The following is a 24923-nucleotide window of genomic DNA, read 5'->3' as shown; positions in this document are numbered from 1 at the left end:
TTCCAGGGTGTAAGCTATACTCTCATGCCCAGAGAGAGGGATTTACCCGGGCAAAGTAGTAGAGGTTTAGAGGCCTGGAGGTCCATAGTTCCAGGGTGTAAGCTATACTCTCATGCCCAGAGAGAGGGATTTACCCGGGCAAAGTAGTAGAGGTTTAGAGGCCTTGAGGTCCATAGTTCCAGGGTGTAAGCTATACTCTCATGCCCAGAGAGAGGGATTTACCCGGGCAAAGTAGTAGAGGTTTAGAGGCCTGGAGGTCCATAGTTCCAGGGTGTAAGCTATACTCTCATGCCCAGAGAGAGGGATTTACCCGGGCAAAGTAGTAGAGGTTTAGAGGCCTGGAAGGCAATCAGTCGGCCCCTGGTAAGTCTTGTAGGGGAATCAGTCGGCCCCTGGTAAGTATTGTAGGGGAATCAGTCGGCCCCTGGTAAGTCTTGTAGGGGAATCAGTCGGCCCCTGGTAAGTATTGTAGGGGAATCAGTCGGCCCCTGGTAAGTATTGTAGGGGAATCAGTCGGCCCCTGGTAAGTATTGTAGGGGAATCAGTCGGCCCCTGGTAAGTATTGTAGGGGAATCAGTCGGCCCCTGGTAAGTATTGTAGGGGAATCAGTCGGCCCCTGGTAAGTATTGTAGGGGAATCAGTCGGCCCCTGGTAAGTATTGTAGGGGAATCAGTCGGCCCCTGGTAAGTATTGTAGGGGAATCAGTCCCACTACAGGCTTTGTGCCTCCAATGTCTGCTGTTTCTTTGCTTGAGGTCTGGGCCCGTATTTATCAATCGTCTCAGTAGGAGTGTTCATAAAGTATCAGGTCTCTCCTGTCCATGTAGTGATATAAAACAACTGATCTGAGTTCACTCCGATCTCTCCACACACCTAATCAGATGTCATCATGTCATTCCAGTCCATTCAGGAAGTAAAGTGAAAATGTCAGTTTTATTTTCTCTATTGAAAATGGAATTGACCCCAGAACCGTACACCTCCCTTCATACCCTCAGATATTATCCTGACAGCGTTTCACAACCTGACACACGGAGATCCTAACTCTGTCCCGCCTGCCGTACTGAGAGACTTCCTTCACAAGTACTTTGAAGAACCAGGGAAGGAGTTTGAGCTGTGGTCCCCACCTGACTGGCATGACAAGTGAGAGAGAGAGAGAGCCAATCATACTGATTGATCCTGGCCAAACTGAGGCGTTGATATAGAATTTTGTTATCAATGTTCATAAACTTCTATTAATCTCCTCAGTCTGCAACCCAGAGTTTGTAAAGTTCTGGTTTAAATAAAACAGACTGAATTCCCAGCTTACAATAGTCAAAATGTTTATTCACGAGGGCACTCTAAAGTCATAAATGAGGACCCAGTCCTTTTATAATACACACACACATTCCTATCTTTAGACTACTACCTGCTCAAACAACCAGTAATTTTCCACTCACCACAAAGAACCATAGATTTGGTCACATCCTTCAAGGCTTTCACCCTTCCTCCCCCGTTGGGGCCCTCATGGTTTGAAAACCTCTAATGATTTTCTATTATCTATTCTACAACTTCACTCTGTTTACATCTCTACCAAAGAATATAATACCCTAGTATTACAATTCTAACAGATCTACACACATCCTGGTTTTATCTTCTCATGATTCTCAAACATTTCACACTATCCTACAATTTCAGAGTGGAACACTTTAGCCATTATTCTAAAACATATAAATTATTCTATCAGGCGTGAAATGTTTTGAGTCCAAAATGGCTCTCTCTTCCCTATAAGTAGTGCACTCTGTAGGGAATAGTGTGCCATTTTGGACTGAAGAAGGTAGTCTGTTCTGTCCAATACAAGTCATGTTCTGTGTGCAGGCCACAGTTCCTGACTGGAATAGCAGACGCAGAACTGCGTAGCCGAGAAGCTGCATCAGCTGTGGAAGTCTCTTGGGAGAAAGGTGATCGCATAGGCTATGGCCTTTGGTTAGATTTACTCACCTCCTGCGTCCTCTGTCATCTCCTGTTGTCCTCTGTCACCTTTTATTCATTTTGACATATTTTTTGGGACCACTTTTTTTGCTCTGTTTGAAGGCTGTCAGCTTCTTCTCAGGAAGAGAATCACTTAGCCTTTCGACTAATTTTCAAATGATTGGATGCCTATTTTAAAACACTTTCTCTACATTTCAAGATAGCAGTTAGTTAATTTTGAGCATATCAAAGACAGTTGCAACATTATTTTATTAATTATCACAAAAACATTTTTTTACCCAAAATTATTCTAAGTCCACAGTCTCTGTCATTGAACTATGTTGAGCCGTGTGCCTGGTGATTGAACAGGTTACCAGGTGTGTTTTTGAATATAGTTCTTAATGGCTTCAGTGGTGTGCTGGGGTCCATTGCTTGCTAAGGGGGAACCTCCCACCCGGGTTCAGCCAACAGGGGGCGCACCCAACCCCTCTAGTAAAACTGAATGTCTCTCTCTCTCTCTCTCAGGCTATGAAAAAAGCCCCACCTCCTCTCGCTCAGCCATTCTAACAGTGGAAGCCAGGATCTGTGAGAAACTATGATAATAAACTGTGAACAATAATGAAGCCATGTTTGTCTGTGTGAGTGAGGATTTATTATTTAATTGTGTGATAACTTTAATTCTGTGATAACTTTATGTAATACATCCTCTGTTTCCTAACTGAATAAACATTTGAAGATAGCAGTTGGTTCAGTCTGATCATCTCATGTACTGTTGGAACTTTATTTTAATCCTTTTTCACTATTTTAATTTTTTTAATGACAAATTCCAGAGCCTCTGTATACATTTTTACACATTTTTTTCCCCACTCTCTACTTTGTACAATGACAGAGAAAGTGGGACTGTCGTTTTTCTGACAAGTTCTCTCATTGATCTCAGGTTCAGCCACCAGGGGGCACCCACCCTCCATGAAAACTTTCATAGGCTCTCTTTCACTCAGTAATCATGTAACAAGTCGACAGGCTCCCAGAGGCAGGGCAATCAAAGGCTCCAACTCACTGAAGTGCCCATCAGCCCAGCCATTGTTATTATTCATACCAGCCGTTCTACAGTGAAGCGGGTTGATTAGTAGGTTGGAACCCCGTTACAACGGACACTTTACAATGACGCAACAATCAGCATTTGAGCTGGACACACTTTTTTTTTCAGAAACTATTTACACAAAAACACACACAGTCCTTACAAAGTTTATCTCCTGAATGTGAGCAGTTTATTTTTTGATGCAAATGGTTCAGATATTCACAGAAGTGTATATATATATATATATATATAGCACAACACAATCATCCTAACCGGAAAAAATGTAGGCTACATTTGTCGTAGCGCTAACTGAAGAAAGATTGACCCAACACAAGCAGTCATATTTTCTAACTCTCGGCTGACGTAAACTACAATATGAATTAGCTAATTGCAATTACTATGTCTAATTAATCACATCACGGGGTGAGCTCACCATTGATCGAAATAATTAGGTAAAACACTTTCTAGAAATCGACAGTAATCCGACGATTAGTTTCAGCGAGCAGCCATGCATTTTCCCCTCACAGAAACCGAAGATAATAAAAGACAAGATGAGTTCGGTCTGTTTATAGTGTTGAAGGGGTGTGTCATCTACCGTCGTTCACATCTCACCATTCATTTCCGGAAGTCCTCAAAAAATGAGTGAACTCTTTACTCACCTCATTTTGTTATAACATCTTTGGTCAAACGGATGATTACGTGAAACCCAGAATGCATTGTATGTCAACAAACATGGCTCCATACACATAGCTGGAATTAGCTTAGCTCATCATAATCAGTATAACCTTCAAATAAGTATTTTACACACATAATATGTGCCCATTACAATCTATGCAAGAATCGGAATGCATGATTTGTCACCCAGAATTGAAAACATGTGAATAAAACAGTAAATACACAAATAATTACCTCACAAAACATTTTCTGATGGTGATTTATTGATACAAGTGACGCATGCCGGCAGTCAATCACGTCCCCTCTCACTCTGAGCCATTCAGTGTTGTTGTTTATGTATGTAGCTAGTGAGCTAAGCTGTAGCATTAGCAATGTCTTTCAAAAGGAGACAACTCACAAATGTGGAAATTCTGGAGATTTAAAAAAAAAATTCTGACAATGAGTCTGAAAGTCAGGAATCAGATTCTGACAGTGAGGAGCTGCCCCCCCCCCCAACCTTGTAGCCATTGAGAACCCTGAATCTGAGGTTCCCTTGTCCACTGACCAAGTACCAGGTCCCTTTGAAGATGCTGGTGGTGATGGAGGCAGACCGACAGTGGATGAAGTACAGGAGTTCTGTGGTAGCTGGAAGGCCACCAGTCATTTCACCCCTCCTGGCCCTGCTGTTTGTTTTGATGAGTCCCAGTCTGGAGTCCATTTCCATCTGAGGCAGAGTGCTTCAAGTTGTTTCTGACAGAGGAGCTGGTGGGAAACCATAGTACAGGAGACCAATCGCTATGCCTTGGAGCTACAGGAGAAGAGAGAGCCAGGAGTGAGGGGGGAAACTCGCTAAATGGGTGACAACCACAATGAGTGAAATGTATACCTTCCTGGTGACAGTCCTCCTCATGGGGATAGTAAAGAAGAACTCCCTAAGAGAATACTGTATAAAATAAATAAATAAAATACTGGAGCACAGATCCTATGTTTGCAACTCCCTTCTTTGCCACCCTCTTTTCCCAAGACCGCTTCCTAATTCTGCTGCGATGCCTGCATTTCGTCAACAATGCTACTGCCATCCTAAGTGACCCGTTATACAAAATAAGAATTGTTCTTATCAGCCTGACTAGGGCTGGGCGATATATCGATATAAAAAATATATCGATATATATTTTAAATGTGATATGAAATTAGACCATTTCGCATATATCGATATAGTTGAAATTTGCGCTTTGATCCTTGCTCCAAGCAAGCTGCAGACCCGGAGCTCTCTGCGCTGCTCCCCGCGCCTCCTCTTTCATGCACAGAGGGCGGAGGGGCAGGAACAGACACTTCAACAAACATGGAGGAAGCAACAGCGTCTGCGGAGCGTTTTGACGAGGAATTGGTTAGTAAAAGAAAAAGCATTGGCTCAGTAATTTGGAGATGGTTCGGATTCAAAGTATCAGATGAGCAACAAAATCACGTTATATGTAGGCAGTGCCATAAAAAAAGTTACAGCCAGGGGTGGAAGCACTACAACTCTTTTTCACCACCTAAAACAGTGGCACAAACTGCAATACGAAGAGTGTGTGAAACTGCGCGCTGCAGAAGCCCCAGCCGCAAGCCGTCGACAACCCGAAAAAGCCCCGAAACAAAGCTCACTGCAAACTTCATTTTCCCGCAGTGTGCCTTTATGAAAAGAAAATTGGCAAGTGGTGTACTATAACTACAGCGGTGTCCTATCACATTGCTAAAGATATGGTCCCTGTTGCAACTGTGGAACAAGTCGGATTCAAAAAGCTACTGAAAACTATGGACCCGAGATATGAGCTTCCCAACTACTTTACACGAGAAGCACTGCCACAAATGTCCACTGAAGTCAGGCAGAGCCTTGCTGACCGGCTCGCTAACGGGACCCATTTTGGCGTTGACCAGCGATATGTGGGTCGAGCAGGACAATGTGAGCCTTTACATGAAGCGTGACATGTTCACTTCATTCAACGACTGGGGGAGATGAAAACAGCGTCGTGTCTCCAAAACAAGTTATTTCCCCCCAGGATCACACCGGTGAGCATATAGCTGAGGCCTCGCAGGACGCAAGCTGGGAAACTCCAAGAAAAGCATCCGGTTGCTATAACAACCGCCAACGGGAGCGACGTGGTCAGAGCGGTGGAGCTGAACGATGAGGATGCAGTGCTTCGGTCAGACTACACTTGGCTATTGGGGAGTGCAGTGTTTTATTAAGGACTATTCACATATTTTACTTTAAAGAAAAAAACATATTAAAATATTAGTTTTTTATTATTTTCCTTTGTGTCTGTCTGCAACTTTTTTTGTTTTATGCTGCTGTCTTGGCCAAAAATGGATTAATAAAACACAAAACATAAAGTGCTAAAAGTAAAATCACTTACAATACAGGATGGTAGATTTCAGAACCATATTTATTAGGTTATTGGATAAGAATTAGTGATGCATTGATGTGTTTACCACTTTAATGTTACAGCTGGTAAAGGTGAGGTAATTATGACTTTAAAATGCTGGTTAGCCTGTTGATATCATCAAGGTAACATATTTAGTTATTATGATAGACTATAGTTTTTTCTCTGGATTGAAGAGCCAACTGCAAAGTAACTAGAAACTAATGTTGACACGTAGGTAGGCCTAAACATTGTGGAGTTTTTAGTGGAGTAGAAATATGAAGTAGCATTAAATACTAAGCATAAATACTAAGAACAACAACAAGAACGAAACATCAGTAAATGTACATACAGTATAGTCATCATTTATAAATTATACACAAATAATAATACATAAAAATCACTTACAGGATTCAAATTCACAAAATAAATGAATATAATATTTGATATTTATGATTAGGACTGGCGTTGATTAAAAAAAAATAAACTATGAAACAAGAAAATATTAATGTAGAATATTTCTAAAGCTTGATTTTGGAAAGCACTTAGTTGTATGAGTGTGTTAAAGTGAAAACAGAGTCAAATTTTCTCGCATAAGCACATTTGTTTAATAGTTTTTTTTATGATTCTGACAGGACATGGCATGAATGACAAGCGCGTCACCCGGGCCATTTCTCTGTGCAAGAGAATTGTAAGCTGTTTTTGGTACAGCTGGAAGAAAAGGAGACATCTTGCTGAAGTCCAGATTCAGCTGGGTCTGCCAAGTCACCAACTCATAACCGAGTCTGCCACACGCTGGGGATCAAGGCAGCAGATGATAGAGAGAGTCCTGGAGCAGGAAGGAGCACTGGCCAAAGTCCTGTCTAATGACAAAAAGACCAGGCACCTTGTCCCTACCTGGCAGGACTTAGAGGTCCTAGAAGCAGTCCAAAAGGTCCTGAAACCTCTCCAGGACTTTACCGATGCTTTGTCAGGTGAGGAGTACGTCCCTCTATCATATGTAAAACCTGTGCTGCACCTTTTTAACGAAAGTCTCCTGGCATGTGAAGAGGGTGATAGCGAGCTTTGCAAATCGATCAAGACCAGCATTGTTGAGTACCTCAACCGCAAGTATTCTGACCCAGCCACTACTGACCTATTGGAGATGGCTTCATTTGTGGATCCACGCTTCAGGGCCACCTATATCCCAAGTGAAAAAGTTGATGCATTGAAGCACAGAGCTGTCTTGGAGGTGGAGACGCTACTGGCTGATCAGAGCTGCTGTCAACCGCCTTACCTACGTGTGCCAACTGTGCCTGAGCCTGCAGATGGAGAAGCAGCAGTGGCACCAAATGCTAAGACACTGGCAAGCTTCTTCAAGCAGCGCACAGCCACCACCACTGCGCCACCAACCAAGAGGGAGGCTATTGAAAATGAACTGTCAAGTTACTTGCAGTCAGCAAGTGTGGAGAGTGACACTGATCCCCTCAAGTGGTGGAAGGATCATGAAGTTGTCTTTCCAGCTCTGAGCCACCTGGCAAAAAAAGTATCTCTTGGTACCAGCTACCAGTTCACCCTCCGAAAGGGTTTTCAGCTGCAGTGGCAATATCGTGACCTGCCACAGAGCATCTCTGAAGCCGGATGCCGTTGACAGGCTGGTGTTTCTCGCACAAAATCTTTAAACGAAGGAGGACACGCTTGTCTTCTAATGTCTACCTCAAGACAGCATTACTGTTTATCAAAGTAAAAAAAGAGGGGGAAAATGTTTATTGAGTTGATAGTCTGTTTCCTGTGCAACTGGTTGAGGCTGTTCAGATAAGAAATTGAGTTAACAAAAAGCAAATGGTAATCTCAGGCTGATGTTTAAAACACATTTTGTCAAACTGAGCACTTTATTTTGTTCTTTATTTATATATAATTGCTGCCCTTACTAGGGTTTGTCATATTTTATTATTTTGTAATGTTCGTTATTTGCATCTGTGGATTTGTTAGAAAGGAGAAGAAATCTGTAATTTGATTTTAATAAGCCATTTAAAGTTGTCAAACTTACTTTCTGTCATGTTGAGATGGGTTTGTTCTTCTTGAGAGAACTAACACAAAATTAGTCCAACTAACCCAAAATTAGTTGAAAGGCTAAGGGATTCTCTTCCTGAGAAGAAGCTGACAGCCTTCAAACAGAGCAAAAAAAGTGGTCCCAAACAATATGTCAAAATGAATAAAATAATTATACCTTAAGTTGCAACTTATTCTGTTTAGGTTTAACCTCTATGGGCTAGGTGGGACGCTTGCACCTACTAAAGTGTTTTTAAATAGGCATCCTATCATTTGAAAATTAGTTGAAAGGCTAAGTGATTCTCTTCCTGACAAGAAGTTGACAGCCTTCAAACATAGTGCAAAAAAAGTGGGCGTGAACATAGAATATTTTTTGGGTCAAAAAAAATAATATACAGCTGTCTTTAGTAAGATCAAACTGAACTAACTGCTATCTTGAAATGTTGAAAAAGTGTTTTTAAATATCTCAGTCTTATCATTCAATATGAGTCAAAATCTGTCACTTCCAGGAGTGCTCATTTTGTCAAAAAAATAAAATAATAATAATAACAACTCAGAGCTGTGTTAATAGACCCAACTCAAACATCTGCTATCTTGAAATGTCCAAAAAAGGTATTTAAATGGGCCTACCAGACATCTTCTTGAGAGAAGATAAGGCCAGGGATCTCTCTGGTCACCCACAAAGCCATTTCCTCCTTTGGCCGTCTCTCCTTCCAGTTCTCTGCTGCCAATGACTGGAACGAACTACAAAAATCTCTAAAACTGGAAACACATATCTCCCTCACTAGCTTTAAGCACCAGCTGTCAGAGCAGCTCACAGATCACTGCACCTGTACATAGCCCATCTATAATTTAGCCCAACTACTTCTTCCCCTACTGTATTTATTTATTAATTTATTTATTTTGCTCCTTTGCACCCCATTATTTATATTTCTACTTTGCACTTTCTTCTACTGCATATCTACCATTCCAGTGTTTTACTTGCTATATTGTATTTACTTTGCCACCATGGCCTTTTTTGCCTTTACCTCCCTTATCTCACCTCATTTGCTCACATTGTATATAGACTTATTTTTTTACTGTATTATTGACTGTATGTTTGTTTTACTCCATGTGTAACTCTGTGTTGTTGTATGTTGTCGAACTGCTTTGCTTTATCTTGGCCAGGTCGCAATTGTAAATGAGAACTTGTTCTCAACTTGCCTACCTGGTTAAATAAAGGTGAAATAAATAAAAATGTATATACTGTATTCCAGTCATGGTTCATCCTATATAACTACTGCTGCCCACTTCATATGTATATACTGTATTCTAGTCATGGTTCATCCTATATAACTACTGCTATCCACTTCATATGTATATACTGTATTCTAGTCATGGTTCATCCTATATAACTACTGCTGTCCACTTCATATGTATATACTGTATTCTAGTCCTGGTTCATCCTATATAACTACTGCTGTACATCTACTATTCTTCAGATATACTACAGATGTACTCCAAATTGTCTATGCATCACATCACAGTACACAGTGTATATATATATATATATATATATATCATTGCTTGTCCTAATATTTTCATTGACTTTTTAGATTTGCCCTCTGTGAGCTGGGAACACAAGCATTTCACTTCACCCACAATAACATCTGATAAATATGTGTATGAAACCAATAAAATAAAATGTGATTGTATTGTTGAAAGTGTTAGATAATTCTCAATCCGTGTTGTGTCTTGTCTAAGAACAGCCCTTAGCCGCGGTACTGTATAATAACCATATATCACACCTCCTCAGGACTTATTGATTTATAAGGCATTATAAAGGTGATTAAAATAATGATACATACGTACTTCATAGAAAACTGTTACCCTTCATATATTCTAACAACTCACATTTTAAGATTCATTATGTCATTTGTTCCATGTTAAGGGCTCTAACATTGGAACAAAACTATTTGTCTCCCTCTTGATGTTGCATGCAGTTCCTCTCTCTCTTCCTCCCTCCCTCTAACCCCTCCCTCCCTCCATCTAACCCCACCCCTCTGGCAGAACCAGGAAATCCCTCCCCCTTCACAAACTCTCTTCTGAGGAAACGAAACTGATCTGAGTCTCTGTGTTGTCTGTCTGTGTGAGAGTGAACAACCGTCCAAATGGCTCAACAGGGAGTTCTGCTGGACCAGGACCAGTTCTGTTGTTCTGTCTGTCTGGATCTACTGAAGGAACCAGTCACCATCCCCTGTGGACACAGTTACTGTAGGAGCTGTATTGAGGGCTGCTGGGATCAGGATGTTCTGAAAGGGGTCTATAGCTGTCCTCAGTGCAGAGAGACCTTCACTCCAAGGCCTAATCTGAGGAAAAATAACATGTTGGCTGAGCTGGTGGAGAAACTGAAGAAGACAGGACTCCAGGCTGCTCCCCCTCCTGCTCTGTGCTATGCTGGACCTAGAGATGTGGCGTGTGATTTCTGCACTGGGACCAGAAAGCAGAAAGCCCTCATGTCCTGTCTGGCGTGTCTGGCCTCTTACTGTGAGACTCACCTCCAATCTCACTACGAATTTCCTGCTTTGAAGAAGCACAAGCTGGTCAAAGCCACCGCACAACTACAGGAGAAGATCTGCTCTCATCATGACAAACTGCTGGAGGTTTACTGTCGTACCGATCAGCAGTGTATCTGTCTGATGTGTACAATGGATGAACATAAAGGCCATGATACAGTGTCAGCTGCAGCAGAGAGGACTGAGAAACAGGTAAGACCAGAACAACTTGTTGGTGACTGTCTGATAAACAAAGAATTAAAGATACAGTAGGAACTAAGGCTGTTTGAATATGAGATCATTGAAATGAAATGAATCCTCAGCAGAACAAATATGAACACAAACCTTGAGTATATTGATATGTCAACCCAGATTCTCCAGATGTATCACCATTTTATAATGTCAAACACTATTATCATTCTGAATACCCTTTTATGAGTCCAAAGTTCAGTCTCAACCTGTTGATACATGTAGTCCTACCATAAAAACTATAATCATTCACATAGCAACAAATAAATATCATTTAGTAAATGGACCATCCATTTTTTTAGATCTTCCTCTCTATGGGCCCTATGTCACATTACTATACTATTGATCTACTGGACTAATAAAGCTTGATAGCTCATTGAAGAGTGATTCTCCACAGAGGCAGCTGGGGATGAGTCAGCAGAAGGTCCAGCAGAGATTCCAGGAGAGAGAGAAGGAGCTGAAGGAGCTCCAACAGGCTGTGGAGTCTTTCAAGGTGAGTATTGTTGACCAGAGGAGACACACCATTTCACCTGTCTCCTCCAGTCAGAGAGAGAGAGAGAGAGAGAGGTAGAGGGGCCCCTATCCAATCCCACTGACCCCACTGTTGGGAACAGGTTGTCACTGCTGAGGCAGTGAAGAAAGTAGAGGAGGATGGGTCAAGGCTGAAGGATCCTGAGAGGATCCCTGTGAGTAGTAGATCTGTGACAGCACAGAGGGATGGGCCAACCAGTGATATATGCTTCAGTAAGGTTGGCTTCTTAGTGTTCATAGCAAATGGTTATCAACTGTACCGCAGAAATGGAATGTAAATCACTGAAAAAAAATATGTTTTGGTGGCAGCTGCAGAGAAGTATTTGGTCATACTAGATTTGACTTCAGAAGAGTTCCAGGGTGTGTTGAGTGGTGGTGTCCCGTCCTCCCAGGCCGTTGGCCTGGTGCAGGAGCAGATAGGGTCAAAGTAGTGGAATGGGGTAGTGGGTTTTAATGAGTGTAGGGTTAGTTGGCCTGGTGCAGGAGCAGATAGGGTCAAAGTAGTGGAATGGGGGTAGTGGGTTTTAATGAGTGTAGGGTTAGTTGGCCTGGTGCAGGAGCAGATAGGGTCAAAGTAGTGGAATGGGCTAGTGGGTTTTAATGAGTGTGGGGTTAGTTGGCCTGGTGCAGGAGCAGATAGGGTCAAAGTAGTGGAATGGGGTAGTGGGTTTTAATGAGTGTAGGGTTAGTTGGCCTGGTGCAGGAGCAGATAGGGTCAAAGTAGTGGAATGGGGGTAGTGGGTTTTAATGAGTGTAGGGTTAGTTGGCCTGGTGCAGGAGCAGATAGGGTCAAAGTAGTGGAATGGGGTAGTGGGTCTTAATGAGTGTAGGGTTAGTTGGCCTGGTGCAGGAGCAGATAGGGTCAAAGTAGTGGAATGGGGTAGTGGGTTTTAATGAGTGTAGGGTTAGTTGGCCTGGTGCAGGAGCAGATAGGGTCAAAGTAGTGGAATGGGGGTAGTGGGTTTTAATGAGTGTAGGGTTAGTTGGCCTGGTGCAGGAGCAGATAGGGTCAAAGTAGTGGAATGGGGTAGTGGGTTTTAATGAGTGTAGGGTTAGTTGGCCTGGTGCAGGAGCAGATAGGGTCAAAGTAGTGGAATGGGGTAGTGGGTTTTAATGAGTGTAGGGTTAGTTGGCCTGGTGCAGGAGCAGATAGGGTCAAAGTAGTGGAATGGGGTAGTGGGTTTTAATGAGTGTAGGGTTAGTTGGCCTGGTGCAGGAGCAGATAGGGTCAAAGTAGTGGAATGGGGTAGTGGGTTTTAATGAGTGTAGGGTTAGTTGGCCTGGTGCAGGAGCAGATAGGGTCAAAGTAGTGGAATGGGGGTAGTGGGTTTTAATGATTGTAGGGTTAGTTGGCCTGGTGCAGGAGCAGATAGGGTCAAAGTAGTGGAATGGGGTAGTGGGTTTTAATGAGTGTAGGGTTAGTTGGCCTGGTGCAGGAGCAGATAGGGTCAAAGTAGTGGAATGGGGGTAGTGGGTTTTAATGAGTGTAGGGTTAGTTGGCCTGGTGCAGGAGCAGATAGGGTCAAAGTAGTGGAATGGGCTAGTGGGTTTTAATGAGTGTGGGGTTAGTTGGCCTGGTGCAGGAGCAGATAGGGTCAAAGTAGTGGAATGGGGTAGTGGGTTTTAATGAGTGTAGGGTTAGTTGGCCTGGTGCAGGAGCAGATAGGGTCAAAGTAGTGGAATGGGGGTAGTGGGTTTTAATGAGTGTAGGGTTAGTTGGCCTGGTGCAGGAGCAGATAGGGTCAAAGTAGTGGAATGGGGTAGTGGGTCTTAATGAGTGTAGGGTTAGTTGGCCTGGTGCAGGAGCAGATAGGGTCAAAGTAGTGGAATGGGGTAGTGGGTTTTAATGAGTGTAGGGTTAGTTGGCCTGGTGCAGGAGCAGATAGGGTCAAAGTAGTGGAATGGGGGTAGTGGGTTTTAATGAGTGTAGGGTTAGTTGGCCTGGTGCAGGAGCAGATAGGGTCAAAGTAGTGGAATGGGGTAGTGGGTTTTAATGAGTGTAGGGTTAGTTGGCCTGGTGCAGGAGCAGATAGGGTCAAAGTAGTGGAATGGGGTAGTGGGTTTTAATGAGTGTAGGGTTAGTTGGCCTGGTGCAGGAGCAGATAGGGTCAAAGTAGTGGAATGGGGTAGTGGGTTTTAATGAGTGTAGGGTTAGTTGGCCTGGTGCAGGAGCAGATAGGGTCAAAGTAGTGGAATGGGGTAGTGGGTTTTAATGAGTGTAGGGTTAGTTGGCCTGGTGCAGGAGCAGATAGGGTCAAAGTAGTGGAATGGGGGTAGTGGGTTTTAATGATTGTAGGGTTAGTTGGCCTGGTGCAGGAGCAGATAGGGTCAAAGTAGTGGAATGGGGTAGTGGGTTTTAATGAGTGTAGGGTTAGTTGGCCTGGTGCAGGAGCAGATAGGGTCAAAGTAGTGGAATGGGGTAGTGGGTTTTAATGAGTGTAGGGTTAGTTGGCCTGGTGCAGGAGCAGATAGGGTCAAAGTAGTGGAATGGGGTAGTGGGTTTTAATGAGTGTAGGGTTAGTTGGCCTGGTGCAGGAGCAGATAGGGTCAAAGTAGTGGAATGGGGGTAGTGGGTTTTAATGAGTGTAGGGTTAGTTGGCCTGGTGCAGGAGCAGATAGGGTCAAAGTAGTGGAATGGGGTAGTGGGTTTTAATGAGTGTAGGGTTAGTTGGCCTGGTGCAGGAGCAGATAGGGTCAAAGTAGTGGAATGGGGTAGTGGGTTTTAATGAGTGTAGGGTTAGTTGGCCTGGTGCAGGAGCAGATAGGGTCAAAGTAGTGGAATGGGGGTAGTGGGTTTTAATGAGTGTAGGGTTAGTTGGCCTGGTGCAGGAGCAGATAGGGTCAAAGTAGTGGAATGGGGTAGTGGGTTTTAATGAGTGTAGGGTTAGTTGGCCTGGTGCAGGAGCAGATAGGGTCAAAGTAGTGGAATGGGGGTAGTGGGTTTTAATGAGTGTAGGGTTAGTTGGCCTGGTGCAGGAGCAGATAGGGTCAAAGTAGTGGAATGGGGGTAGTGGGTTTTAATGAGTGTAGGGTTAGTTGGCCTGGTGCAGGAGCAGATAGGGTCAAAGTAGTGGAATGGGGTAGTGGGTTTTAATGAGTGTAGGGTTAGTTGGCCTGGTGCAGGAGCAGATGGGGTCAAAGTAGTGGAATGGGGTAGTGGGTTTTAATGAGTGTAGTGTTAGTTGGCCTGGTGCAGGAGCAGATAGGGTCAAAGTAGTGGAATGGGGTAGTGGGTTTTAATGAGTGTAGGGTTAGTTGGCCTGGTGCAGGAGCAGATAGGGTCAAAGTAGTGGAATGGGGGTAGTGGGTTTTAATGAGTGTAGGGTTAGTTAGAAGGGTGTTTTTTAGTATTATCATAATTTCCCCTTTTCCCATTTTGTATCCCATAATATCATGGATTTATATTATAATCCAGTTGAGGCAGGTGAGATGCCTTTGGATATACGACGTAATAAATTGTCATTAGCTTATTGGGTTGAAAGGCTGTGAGGTTGAGCATCCCACTGCTACTGTTCTAGATGACTGTTGGGAATATACTAGTAGACAAGGCAGTGGTTTTGGTTGGACAGTTGGAAAGCTTGCTGATGAGAGTAGTTTCAGGGAGTTGGAGGTTGGCCCTTTTCTGTGGTGATAGGGGATGTTCCTCCATGGTTACTCCCAGATCCTGTTGTTGATCTAACCTTGGTAGACAAAAGGAAAAGATTGGGTCAGAAGTCAGTGATAAAGGGAAACTGGTTGACAATTACATTGGTAGAAGTTGTTATGCTTTTTTTACCTCTTTTCACAGATGGATCCAAGGGCCCAGATAGTGGGCCCACAGGAGCAGGTGTTTACCTTCCTGAATGTGATGTGCAGATATGTAGAAGACTAACAGATGAACTGTCAGTGTACTCAGTTGAACTGTTGGTGATAATAGTTGTCCTCCAGTGGGTGGAGGACGAACAACCTGTTAGAATTATAGTATCCTCAGATTCTCTGTCTGTATTGAATAGTTTATCATCTGGTAAATCTATTAGGAGTGACCTACTATTGGAGGTGTTAATGTTATTATGGAGAATTGAGAGAATGGGTCTAGTAGTGAGATTCTGCTGGGTCCCAGCACATTCAGGTGTGGAATGGAATGAAATTGTAGACTAGTTAGCTAAAATAACTTTAAAACAAGATATAATATATATTAATGTTCCACTGGGTAGAGGTGAGGACAAATGTGAGATCAGAGCCATTTTGATAGATGTGTGGCAGAAGAGATGGGACTCTGAGCACAAGGGACGGCATTTATATGCCCTCCAAAGAAAGGTCGGTGGACCAAGGTTCAAAGGTCAGATTAGGAAGGAAGAGGTGGTGTTTCCTCGATTGTGTTTAGGACATTGTACATTGAACTGGTCCTTCCATCTGGTTGGCAGCATGTGAATGGTTTGTGTCTGGAGGGTATTGTCAATGAAACGGTGGAGCATGTGTTGTTATATTGTTGTAAGGATGTTGAAGAGAGGGAAAGATTGAAGTGTAGGGTCATTGAGGTTGGATGGGGGTTGGAAGGGATTTGGGGGATGGTCTATTAGAAGTTAGTAGGGATCTTTTTTATTTTCTCAGAAGTACTGAGTTAGGTAGGAGGATTTAGAAATGGTGTAAACCGTGATTGAACATACTCCAGCACAGTAGGAGGCGCCACGCTCCTTTAACGTTGGTTTGAGGACCGCCATTATACCATAGAAGAAGAAGTTGGTAACGTGAGGTTTTGTCGTTCGTGAAGAGTGCAGCTATTCTTTTGCCTATTTTCCAAATGTATTTTGTCATGGTGGGAGGGTTTGTTTATTGGTTTCCACTGTTTATCGGTTAGAGTTGAGGAGGGAGTAGGGTAGTTTGATGTCCTCAACCGAGTGGAGAAGAAACGCTGTCTCTTCAGGTGCGTTGTGGAGAATGGTGTGGAGGAATTATTGATCATGGTCGGTGAACAGGTGGGAGAGGAACATATACACTCTGTATCCAGAATGAACAAGGCGGTGGTTGTGGTAATGTAAAAGGTGAGTCTTGTTGCCCGGCTAGTTACCAGTATGATTTATGTGAGGGGTTGTGTTGGTGCTGATTTCGACAAGAGTAGTGGTGTCTAATCTGCCTCCGTTTATTACCACCGAACAGATCCGTAAAGAGTTGGTTCGTTTTGCTAAATGTGGAAGTGGTTTTCTGAACGAAATTCAAGGTTAAACAGGGGAGGGGTGGTACACAGGGTTTGTTAGCACAGAGGAGCCCAGTGATATAATATTATATATATAATATTATATATGTCCCAGCTGTTTGCTGTGGTTTTGAAGTAATTCTCTTCCAGCCCGAGTTAACCTTTTAGGTTTACCTCAGGTAACTTATTATTAACTATCCTTGTAGGTTTACCTCAGATAACTTATTATTAACTAGGTTACAGCTACTTGGTGAGGAAGCTCACTGTTCACCTGGTTATAGATTGTAGTGACCTACAGGGATGGTTGGCGCAAAGCCTTCAAACGTTAAACATGTTCTGGTCATGGTTAACTGTATATCTATATTTTTTATATATAGAAAAGTGTAAATTATCAACAAATCGCATGTCCCTGTTCTCTTTTTCAAAATGTGGCCGATTTAAACAGTCAGAAAAAAAGAATAAAAATAACTAACCTTTTTTTATTTGTTTCTAAATGGCTGCTGGGTAATATGATAATCGTTGAAATCTGTTGGTTCGTAGACATCAAATAGAGAGAATGCTGCGCAGGTTCACTGAGTTGTAAACCTAATGGATAGGTGGAGATCATTGATTTGTAGCTCTGACTCAGTTGCTACCTCAGATTATGAGCCTATCAAGTGTGGTGAATGAGGTATGTAGTTCCCACAGAAGACCACAGGGAGGAGCAAGAGAGATATAAACCCATACAGTTTATCTCTTTAAATACCCTGAACCTAACAATCAATCTAATGTATTTATGAAGACCTTTTTACATCAGCAGATGTCACAAAGTGCTGTACAGAAACTCTAACCCTACGTATAACCTGTTTTATCCTGAACCCTAATTCTAGGGTAGGGTAGCCTACAACCCCTTTAGAAACTATTATAGTAATAATATTATGTTAGTAAATACCATTATAGTACTAAATAGGTTCTATTGTTATTTTTTTAATAAAACCTATGTATAGTACTTAGCATTTAACTCTTTTTTTTGTTGTTATTTTATTATATTTATTATTTAGAGGAGTCTGTCTAAATAATGAAAAGTTAAGTTATTGCCAGACTTTTTAATGAAACCTTTATTTAACCAGGCAGGTCAGTTAAGAACAAATTCTATTTACAATGACGGCCTCCTGGGGACCAGTGGGTTAACTGCCTTGTTCAGCGGCAGAACAACAGAGTTTTACCTTGTCAACTCTGAGGTCGTCCCATTGTTTCCGAAAGGGGAACGTTTTTACCAATTGTTGGTAGTTAAAACATAAACCAGTTATTATAATAATACAGTTTTTATGGCTTGGTCCTAAGAACAGGTTTTAGTGGTAAATTAAAAGGTAGTTTTTTTTGGGTGCCATTTATGGAAAACTGAATTGGGTTTGTGGCTGGATCAGCAGCTCTTCATCATGCGGCCGGAGAGACTCAATACAACAGGGGTCTCTGATTTCTATGCTGCAGTACTGAGGGCCTGGCAGCTGCTGAGACCCACACGAGAGGAGGGGGTGGTGGTGCCTGGGCCGTGGGTCTGGGAGGAACCACTGATCACTGGGTTTGGTGGACCTGGAGAGCAGGGTGGCAGCGTTCTGACTCAAAGCAGCACAGAGGCTACTGTACCGTACGGAGGTGGGCTTAGCGGGAGGGAAGGGGCATCAGAGGCAGGGGGTTGTGTATTAACTAACTGCTATCTCTCTCTGTCTCTCTCTCTCTGTCTCTCTCTCTGTCTCTCTCTCTCACTCTCTCTCTCTCTCTCTCTCTCTCTGTCCCTCTCTCTCTCTCTCTCTCTCTCTCTCTCTCTCTCTCTCTGTCTCTCTCTCTCTCTGTCTCTCTCTCTCTCTCTCTGTCCCTCTCTCTCTCTGTCCCTCTCTCTCTCTCTCTCTCTGTCCCTCTCTCTCTCTCTCTCTGTCCCTCTCTCTCTGTCCCTCTCTCTCTCTCTGTCCCTCTCTCTCTCTCTCTCTCTCTCTCTCTCTCTCTCAACAGCGCTCTGCACAGGCAGCAGTGGAGGACAGTGATCAGATCTTTACTGAGCTGATCCGCTCCATTGAGAGAAGGAGCTCTGAGGTGAAGGAGCTGATCAGAGCCCAAGAGAAGGATCAAGTGAGTGAAGCTGAAGGAGTCCTGGAGCAACTGAAGCAGGAGATAGCTGAGCTGAGGAAGAGAAGCACTGAGCTGGAGCAGCTCTCACACACAGAGGATCACATCCATTTCCTCCAGGTAACTAAACTGTCTTGTTACATGTGATATGAAATGAACTTCATGTGAAACTATTCATCTCAATCATTATGTTGTCCTCTCTGTCCCTCTCTCTGTGTCCCTCCCTCTCTCTGTGTCCCTCCCTCTCTCTGTGTCCCTCCCTCTCTCTGTGTCCCTCCCTCTCTCTGTGTCCCTCCCTCTCTCTGTGTCCCTCCCTCTCTCTGTGTCCCTCCCTCTCTCTGTGTCCCTCCCTCTCTCTGTGTCCCTCTCTCTCTGTGTCCCTCTCTCTCTGTGTCCCTCTCTCTCTGTGTCCCTCTCTCTCTGTGTCCCTCTCTCTCTGTGTCCCTCTCTCTCTGTGTCCCTCTCTCTCTGTGTCCCTCTCTCTCTCTGTCCCTCTCTCTGTGTCCCTCTGTGTCCCTCTCTCTCTCTCTCTCCCTCTCTCTCTCTCTCTCTCTCTGTCCCTCCTCTCTCTCTCTGTCCCTCTGTCTGTCTCTGTCTCTCTCTCTGTCCCCCTCCCTCTCTCTCTCTCTCTCTCTCTGTCTCTCTCTCCCTCTCCCTCTCTCTCTGTCTCTCTCTCCCCTCTCTCTCTCTCTCTCTCTCCCTCTGTCTCTCTCTGTCTCTGTCTCTCTCTCTCTGTCCCTCCAATCTCTGTCCCTCCTCTCTCTCTCTGTCACTATCTCTCTCTCTGTCCCTCTCTCTCTTTCCCTCTGTCCCTCTCTCGGTGTCTCTCTCTCGGTGTCTCTCTCTCTCTCTCTGTCTCTCTCTCTCTCTCTCTGTCTCTCTCTCTCCAGAGTTATCAGTCTCTCTCCAGTATCAGTGTATCTTCAGACTTACCCAGCATCGTTGTCCGTCCTCTTCAGTACTTTGGAGATGTGAGTAAGACTGTGTCTGAACTGAGAGAGAAACTAGAAGACTTCCTTAAAGGAGAATGGACCAAGATCTCCACTACAGGTGTGTTGAAAACAATCAGAACATCAACTTTAGACCATTGAAAGTTCCCTACTAGTCATATACATGTGGAATATGGTATGATGATAACATTCCCTCTCTCTGTCAATGTGTTTGTGTGTCTGTAGTGAATATAGTGGAGGTTGTTCTGCCTCCAGAGCCCAAGACCAGAGAACAGTTGTTACAATGTGAGTCTCTTTATTGTGAACTAACTAACAGTCTCTTTTTACTGCCACTCCTAACAATCCCTCTAGAAATATATAGCAATAGTAGATCTAATCAAAGACTGGGTATCTATCTGACTCCTCATATTTCTCTGATTTGATCTCTGCTGTGCTCTAATCAAAGACAGGGTAGATACAGTATCTGACTTAACTTATTGTTCTGACTCCCCTCATTGGTCTCTGCTCTTCTCCCAGATTCCTGTCAGCTCACACTGGACCCAAACACAGCAGACACACTCCTCTCTCTGTCTGAAGGGAACAGAAAGGTGACCTGTACAGACCAAGTCCAACCATATCCTGACCATCCAGACAGATTCACCACCTGGTACCAGGTTCTGTGTAGAGAGGGTCTGTCTGGACGCTGTTACTGGGAGGTGGAGTGGACTGGTAATGTTTATACAGCAGTCTCATATAAAGACATCAGCAGAACAGAGACAGATAATATATTTGGATACAATAACAAGTCCTGGAGTTTACAGTGCTATAGAGGTGATTATTATTTCAGACACAATAATGTTGTGACTAAAGTATCAGGCCCTCAGTCCTCCAGAGTAGGAGTGTACCTGGATCACAAGGCAGGTACTCTGTCCTTCTACAGTGTCTCTGACACAATGACCCTCCTCCACAGAGTCCAGACCACATTCACTCAGCCCCTCTATCCTGGGTTTATGCTCTGTTATAATAGTACTGCTGAGCTGGTTAAACTGTAGTAGGGTCCACATAGATACTAGTCATGCTGGTGTAGTCTATAGCTGAGCTGGTTAAACTGTGGTAGGGTCCACATAGATACTAGTCATGCTGGTGTAGTCTATAGCTGAGCTGGTTAAACTGTGGTAGGGTCCACATAGATACTAGTCATGCTGGTGTAGTCTATAGCTGAGCTGGTTAAACTGTGGTAGGGTCCACATAGATACTAGTCATGCTGGTGTAGTCTATAGCTGAGCTGGTTAAACTGTAGTAGGGTCCACATAGATACTAGTCATGCTGGTGTAGTCTATAGCTGAGCTGGTTAAACTGTAGTAGGGTCCACATAGATACTAGTCATGCTGGTGTAGTCTATAGCTGAGCTGGTTAAACTGTAGTAGGGTCCACATAGATACTAGTCATGCTGGTGTAGTCTATAGCTGAGCTGGTTAAACTGTAGTAGGGTCCGCATAGATACTAGTCATGCTGGTGTAGTCTATAGCTGAGCTGGTTAAACTGTAGTAGGGTCCGCATAGATACTAGTCATGCTGGTGTAGTCTATAGCTGAGCTGGTTAAACTGTAGTAGGGTCCACATAGATACTAGTCATGCTGGTGTAGTCTATAGCTGAGCTGGTTAAACTGTAGTAGGGTCCACATAGTTACTAGTCATGCTGGTGTAGTCTATAGCTGAGCTGGTTAAACTGTAGTAGGGTCCACATAGATACTAGTCATGCTGGTGTAGTCTATAGCTGAGCTGGTTAAACTGTAGTAGGGTCCACATAGATACTAGTCATGCTGGTGTAGTCTATAGCTGAGCTGGTTAAACTGTAGTAGGGTCCACATAGATACTAGTCATGCTGGTGTAGTTTATAGCTGAGCTGGTTAAACTGTAGTAGGGGCCACATAGATACTAGTCATGCTGGTGTAGTCTATAGCTGAGCTGGTTAAACTGTAGTAGGGTCCACATAGATACTAGTCATGCTGGTGTAGTCTATAGCTGAGCTGGTTAAACTGTGGTAGGGTCCACATAGATACTAGTCATGCTGGTGTAGTCTATAGCTGAGCTGGTTAAACTGTAGTAGGGTCCACATAGATACTAGTCATGCTGGTGTAGTCTATAGCTGAGCTGGTTAAACTGTAGTAGGGTCCACATAGATACTAGTCATGCTGGTGTAGTCTATAGCTGAGCTGGTTAAACTGTAGTAGGGTCCACATAGATACTAGTCATGCTGGTGTAGTCTATAGCTGAGCTGGTTAAACTGTAGTAGGGTCCGCATAGATACTAGTCATGCTGGTGTAGTCTATAGCTGAGCTGGTTAAACTGTAGTAGGGTCCGCATAGATACTAGTCATGCTGGTGTAGTCTATAGCTGAGCTGGTTAAACTGTAGTAGGGTCCGCATAGATACTAGTCATGCTGGTGTAGTCTATAGCTGAGCTGGTTAAACTGTAGTAGGGTCCGCATAGATACTAGTCATGCTGGTGTAGTCTATAGCTGAGCTGGTTAAACTGTAGTAGGGTCCGCATAGATACTAGTCATGCTGGTGTAGTCTATAGCTGAGCTGGTTAAACTGTAGTAGGGTCCACATAGTTACTAGTCATGCTGGTGTAGTCTATAGCTGAGCTGGTTAAACTGTAGTAGGGTCCACATAGATACTAGTCATGCTGGTGTAGTCTATAGCTGAGCTGGTTAAACTGTAGTAGGGTCCACATAGATACTAGTCATGCTGGTGTAGTCTATAGCTGAGCTGGTTAAACTGTAGTAGGGTCCACATAGATACTAGTCATGCTGGTGTAGTTTATAGCTGAGCTGGTTAAACTGTAGTAGGGGCCACATAGATACTAGTCATGCTGGTGTAGTCTATAGCTGAGCTGGTTAAACTGTAGTAGGGTCCACATAGATACTAGTCATGCTGGTGTAGTCTATAGCTGAGCTGGTTAAACTGTAGTAGGGTCCACATAGATACTAGTCATGCTGGTGTAGTCTATAGCTGAGCTGGTTAAACTGTAGTAGGGTCCACATAGATACTAGTCATGCTGATGTAGTCTATAGCTGAGCTGGTTAAACTGTAGTAGGGTCCACATAGATACTAGTCATGCTGGTGTAGTCTATAGCTGAGCTGGTTAAACCGTAGTAGGGTCCACATAGATACTAGTCATGCTGGTGTAGTCTATAGCTGAGCTGGTTAAACCGTAGTAGGGTCCACATAGATACTAGTCATGCTGGTGTAGTCTATAGCTGAGCTGGTTAAACCGTAGTAGGGTCCACATAGATACTAGTCATGCTGGTGTAGTCTATAGCTGAGCTGGTTAAACTGTAGTAGGGTCCACATAGATACTAGTCATGCTGGTGTAGTCTATAGCTGAGCTGGTTAAACTGTAGTAGGGTCCACATAGATACTAGTCATGCTGGTGTAGTCTATAGCTGAGCTGGTTAAACTGTAGTAGGGTCCACATAGATACTAGTCATGCTGGTGTAGTCTATAGCTGAGCTGGTTAAACTGTAGTAGGGTCCACATAGATACTAGTCATGCTGGTGTAGTCTATAGCTGAGCTGGTTAAACTGTAGTAGGGTCCACATAGATACTAGTCATGCTGGTGTAGTCTATAGCTGAGCTGGTTTAACTGTAGTAGGGTCCACATAGATACTAGTCATGCTGGTGTAGTCTATAGCTGAGCTGGTTAAACTGTAGTAGGGTCCACATAGATACTAGTCATGCTGGTGTAGTCTATAGCTGAGCTGGTTAAACTGTAGTAGGGTCCACATAGATACTAGTCACGCTGGTGTAGTCTATAGCTGAGCTGGTTAAACTGTAGTAGGGTCCACATAGATACTAGTCACGCTGGTGTAGTCTATAGCTGAGCTGGTTAAACTGTAGTAGGGTCCACATAGATACTAGTCACGCTGGTGTAGTCTATAGCTGAGCTGGTTAAACTGTAGTAGGGTCCACATAGATACTAGTCATGCTGGTGTAGTCTATAGCTGAGCTGGTTAAACTGTAGTAGGGTCCACATAGATACTAGTCATGCTGGTGTAGTCTATAGCTGAGCTGGTTAAACTGTAGTAGGGTCCACATAGATACTAGTCATGCTGGTGTAGTCTATAGCTGAGCTGGTTAAACTGTAGTAGGGTCCACATAGATACTAGTCATGCTGGTGTAGTCTATAGCTGAGCTGGTTAAACTGTAGTAGGGTCCGCATAGATACTAGTCATGCTGGTGTAGTCTATAGCTGAGCTGGTTAAACTGTAGTAGGGTCCGCATAGATACTAGTCATGCTGGTGTAGTCTATAGCTGAGCTGGTTAAACTGTAGTAGGGTCCACATAGATACTAGTCATGCTGGTGTAGTCTATAGCTGAGCTGGTTAAACTGTAGTAGGGTCCGCATAGATACTAGTCATGCTGGTGTAGTCTATAGCTGAGCTGGTTAAACTGTAGTAGGGTCCACATAGATACTAGTCATGCTGGTGTAGTCTATAGCTGAGCTGGTTAAACTGTAGTAGGGTCCACATAGTTACTAGTCATGCTGGTGTAGTCTATAGCTGAGCTGGTTAAACTGTAGTAGGGTCCACATAGATACTAGTCATGCTGGTGTAGTCTATAGCTGAGCTGGTTAAACTGTAGTAGGGTCCACATAGATACTAGTCATGCTGGTGTAGTCTATAGCTGAGCTGGTTAAACTGTAGTAGGGTCCACATAGATACTAGTCATGCTGGTGTAGTTTATAGCTGAGCTGGTTAAACTGTAGTAGGGGCCACATAGATACTAGTCATGCTGGTGTAGTCTATAGCTGAGCTGGTTAAACTGTAGTAGGATCCACATAGATACTTCAATAAAAGCCCCACCTCCTCTCGCTCAGCCATTCTAACAGTGGAAGCCAGGATAATAAACTGTGAACAATAATGAAGCCATGTTTGTCTGTGTGAGTGAGGATTTATTATTTAATTGTGTGATAACTTTAATTCTGTGATAACTTTATGTAATACATCCTCTGTTTCCTAACTGAATAAACATTTTAAGATAGCAGTTGGTTCAGTCTGATCATCTCATGTACTGTTGGAACTTTATTTTAATCCTTTTTCACTATTTTTATATTTATTTTTTTAATGACAAATTCCAGAGCCTCTGTATACATTTTTACACATTTTTCCCCCACTCTCTACTTTGTACATTGACAGAGAAAGTGGGACTGTCGTTTTTCTGACAAGTTCTCTCATTGATCTCAGGTTCAGCCACCAGGGGTCCCCCACCCTCCATGAAAACTTTCATAGG

General features: G+C 43.4%; 1 protein-coding gene across 1 annotated transcript; it reads left to right on the top strand.

Moving 5' to 3' along the window:
* Positions 1 to 10223: 10223 nt before the first annotated feature.
* Positions 10224 to 24674, top strand: LOC145875750 (tripartite motif-containing protein 16-like). The gene is made up of 6 exons (XM_082971573.1): positions 10224 to 10855; positions 11289 to 11384; positions 18585 to 18818; positions 19589 to 19748; positions 19874 to 19933; positions 20165 to 24674. The coding sequence occupies exons 1-6, from the start codon at positions 10259 to 10261 to the stop codon at positions 20677 to 20679; spliced, it is 1662 nt and encodes a 553-aa protein (XP_082827699.1). The 5' UTR covers positions 10224 to 10258; the 3' UTR covers positions 20680 to 24674.
* Positions 24675 to 24923: the final 249 nt, after the last annotated feature.

The sequence above is a fragment of the Salmo salar genome, unplaced genomic scaffold (assembly GCF_965601325.2).
Source record: "Salmo salar unplaced genomic scaffold, fSalSal1 ptg000332l, whole genome shotgun sequence".
Taxonomy (NCBI): domain Eukaryota; kingdom Metazoa; phylum Chordata; class Actinopteri; order Salmoniformes; family Salmonidae; genus Salmo; species Salmo salar.
Note: the sequence above shows the minus strand (reverse complement) of the source record. Positions and strands in the feature narration are given on the sequence as shown.

Coding starts and splice junctions, on each gene's coding strand:
- LOC145875750 (XM_082971573.1), top strand. CDS start 10,259: ATGGCTCAACAGGGAGTTCTGCTGGACCAGGACCAGTTCTGTTGTTCT. Junction 11,385..18,584: donor AGGCTGTGGAGTCTTTCAAG/GTGAGTATTGTT, acceptor CTCTCTCAACAG/CGCTCTGCACAGGCAGCAGT. Junction 18,819..19,588: donor ATCACATCCATTTCCTCCAG/GTAACTAAACTG, acceptor CTCTCTCTCCAG/AGTTATCAGTCTCTCTCCAG.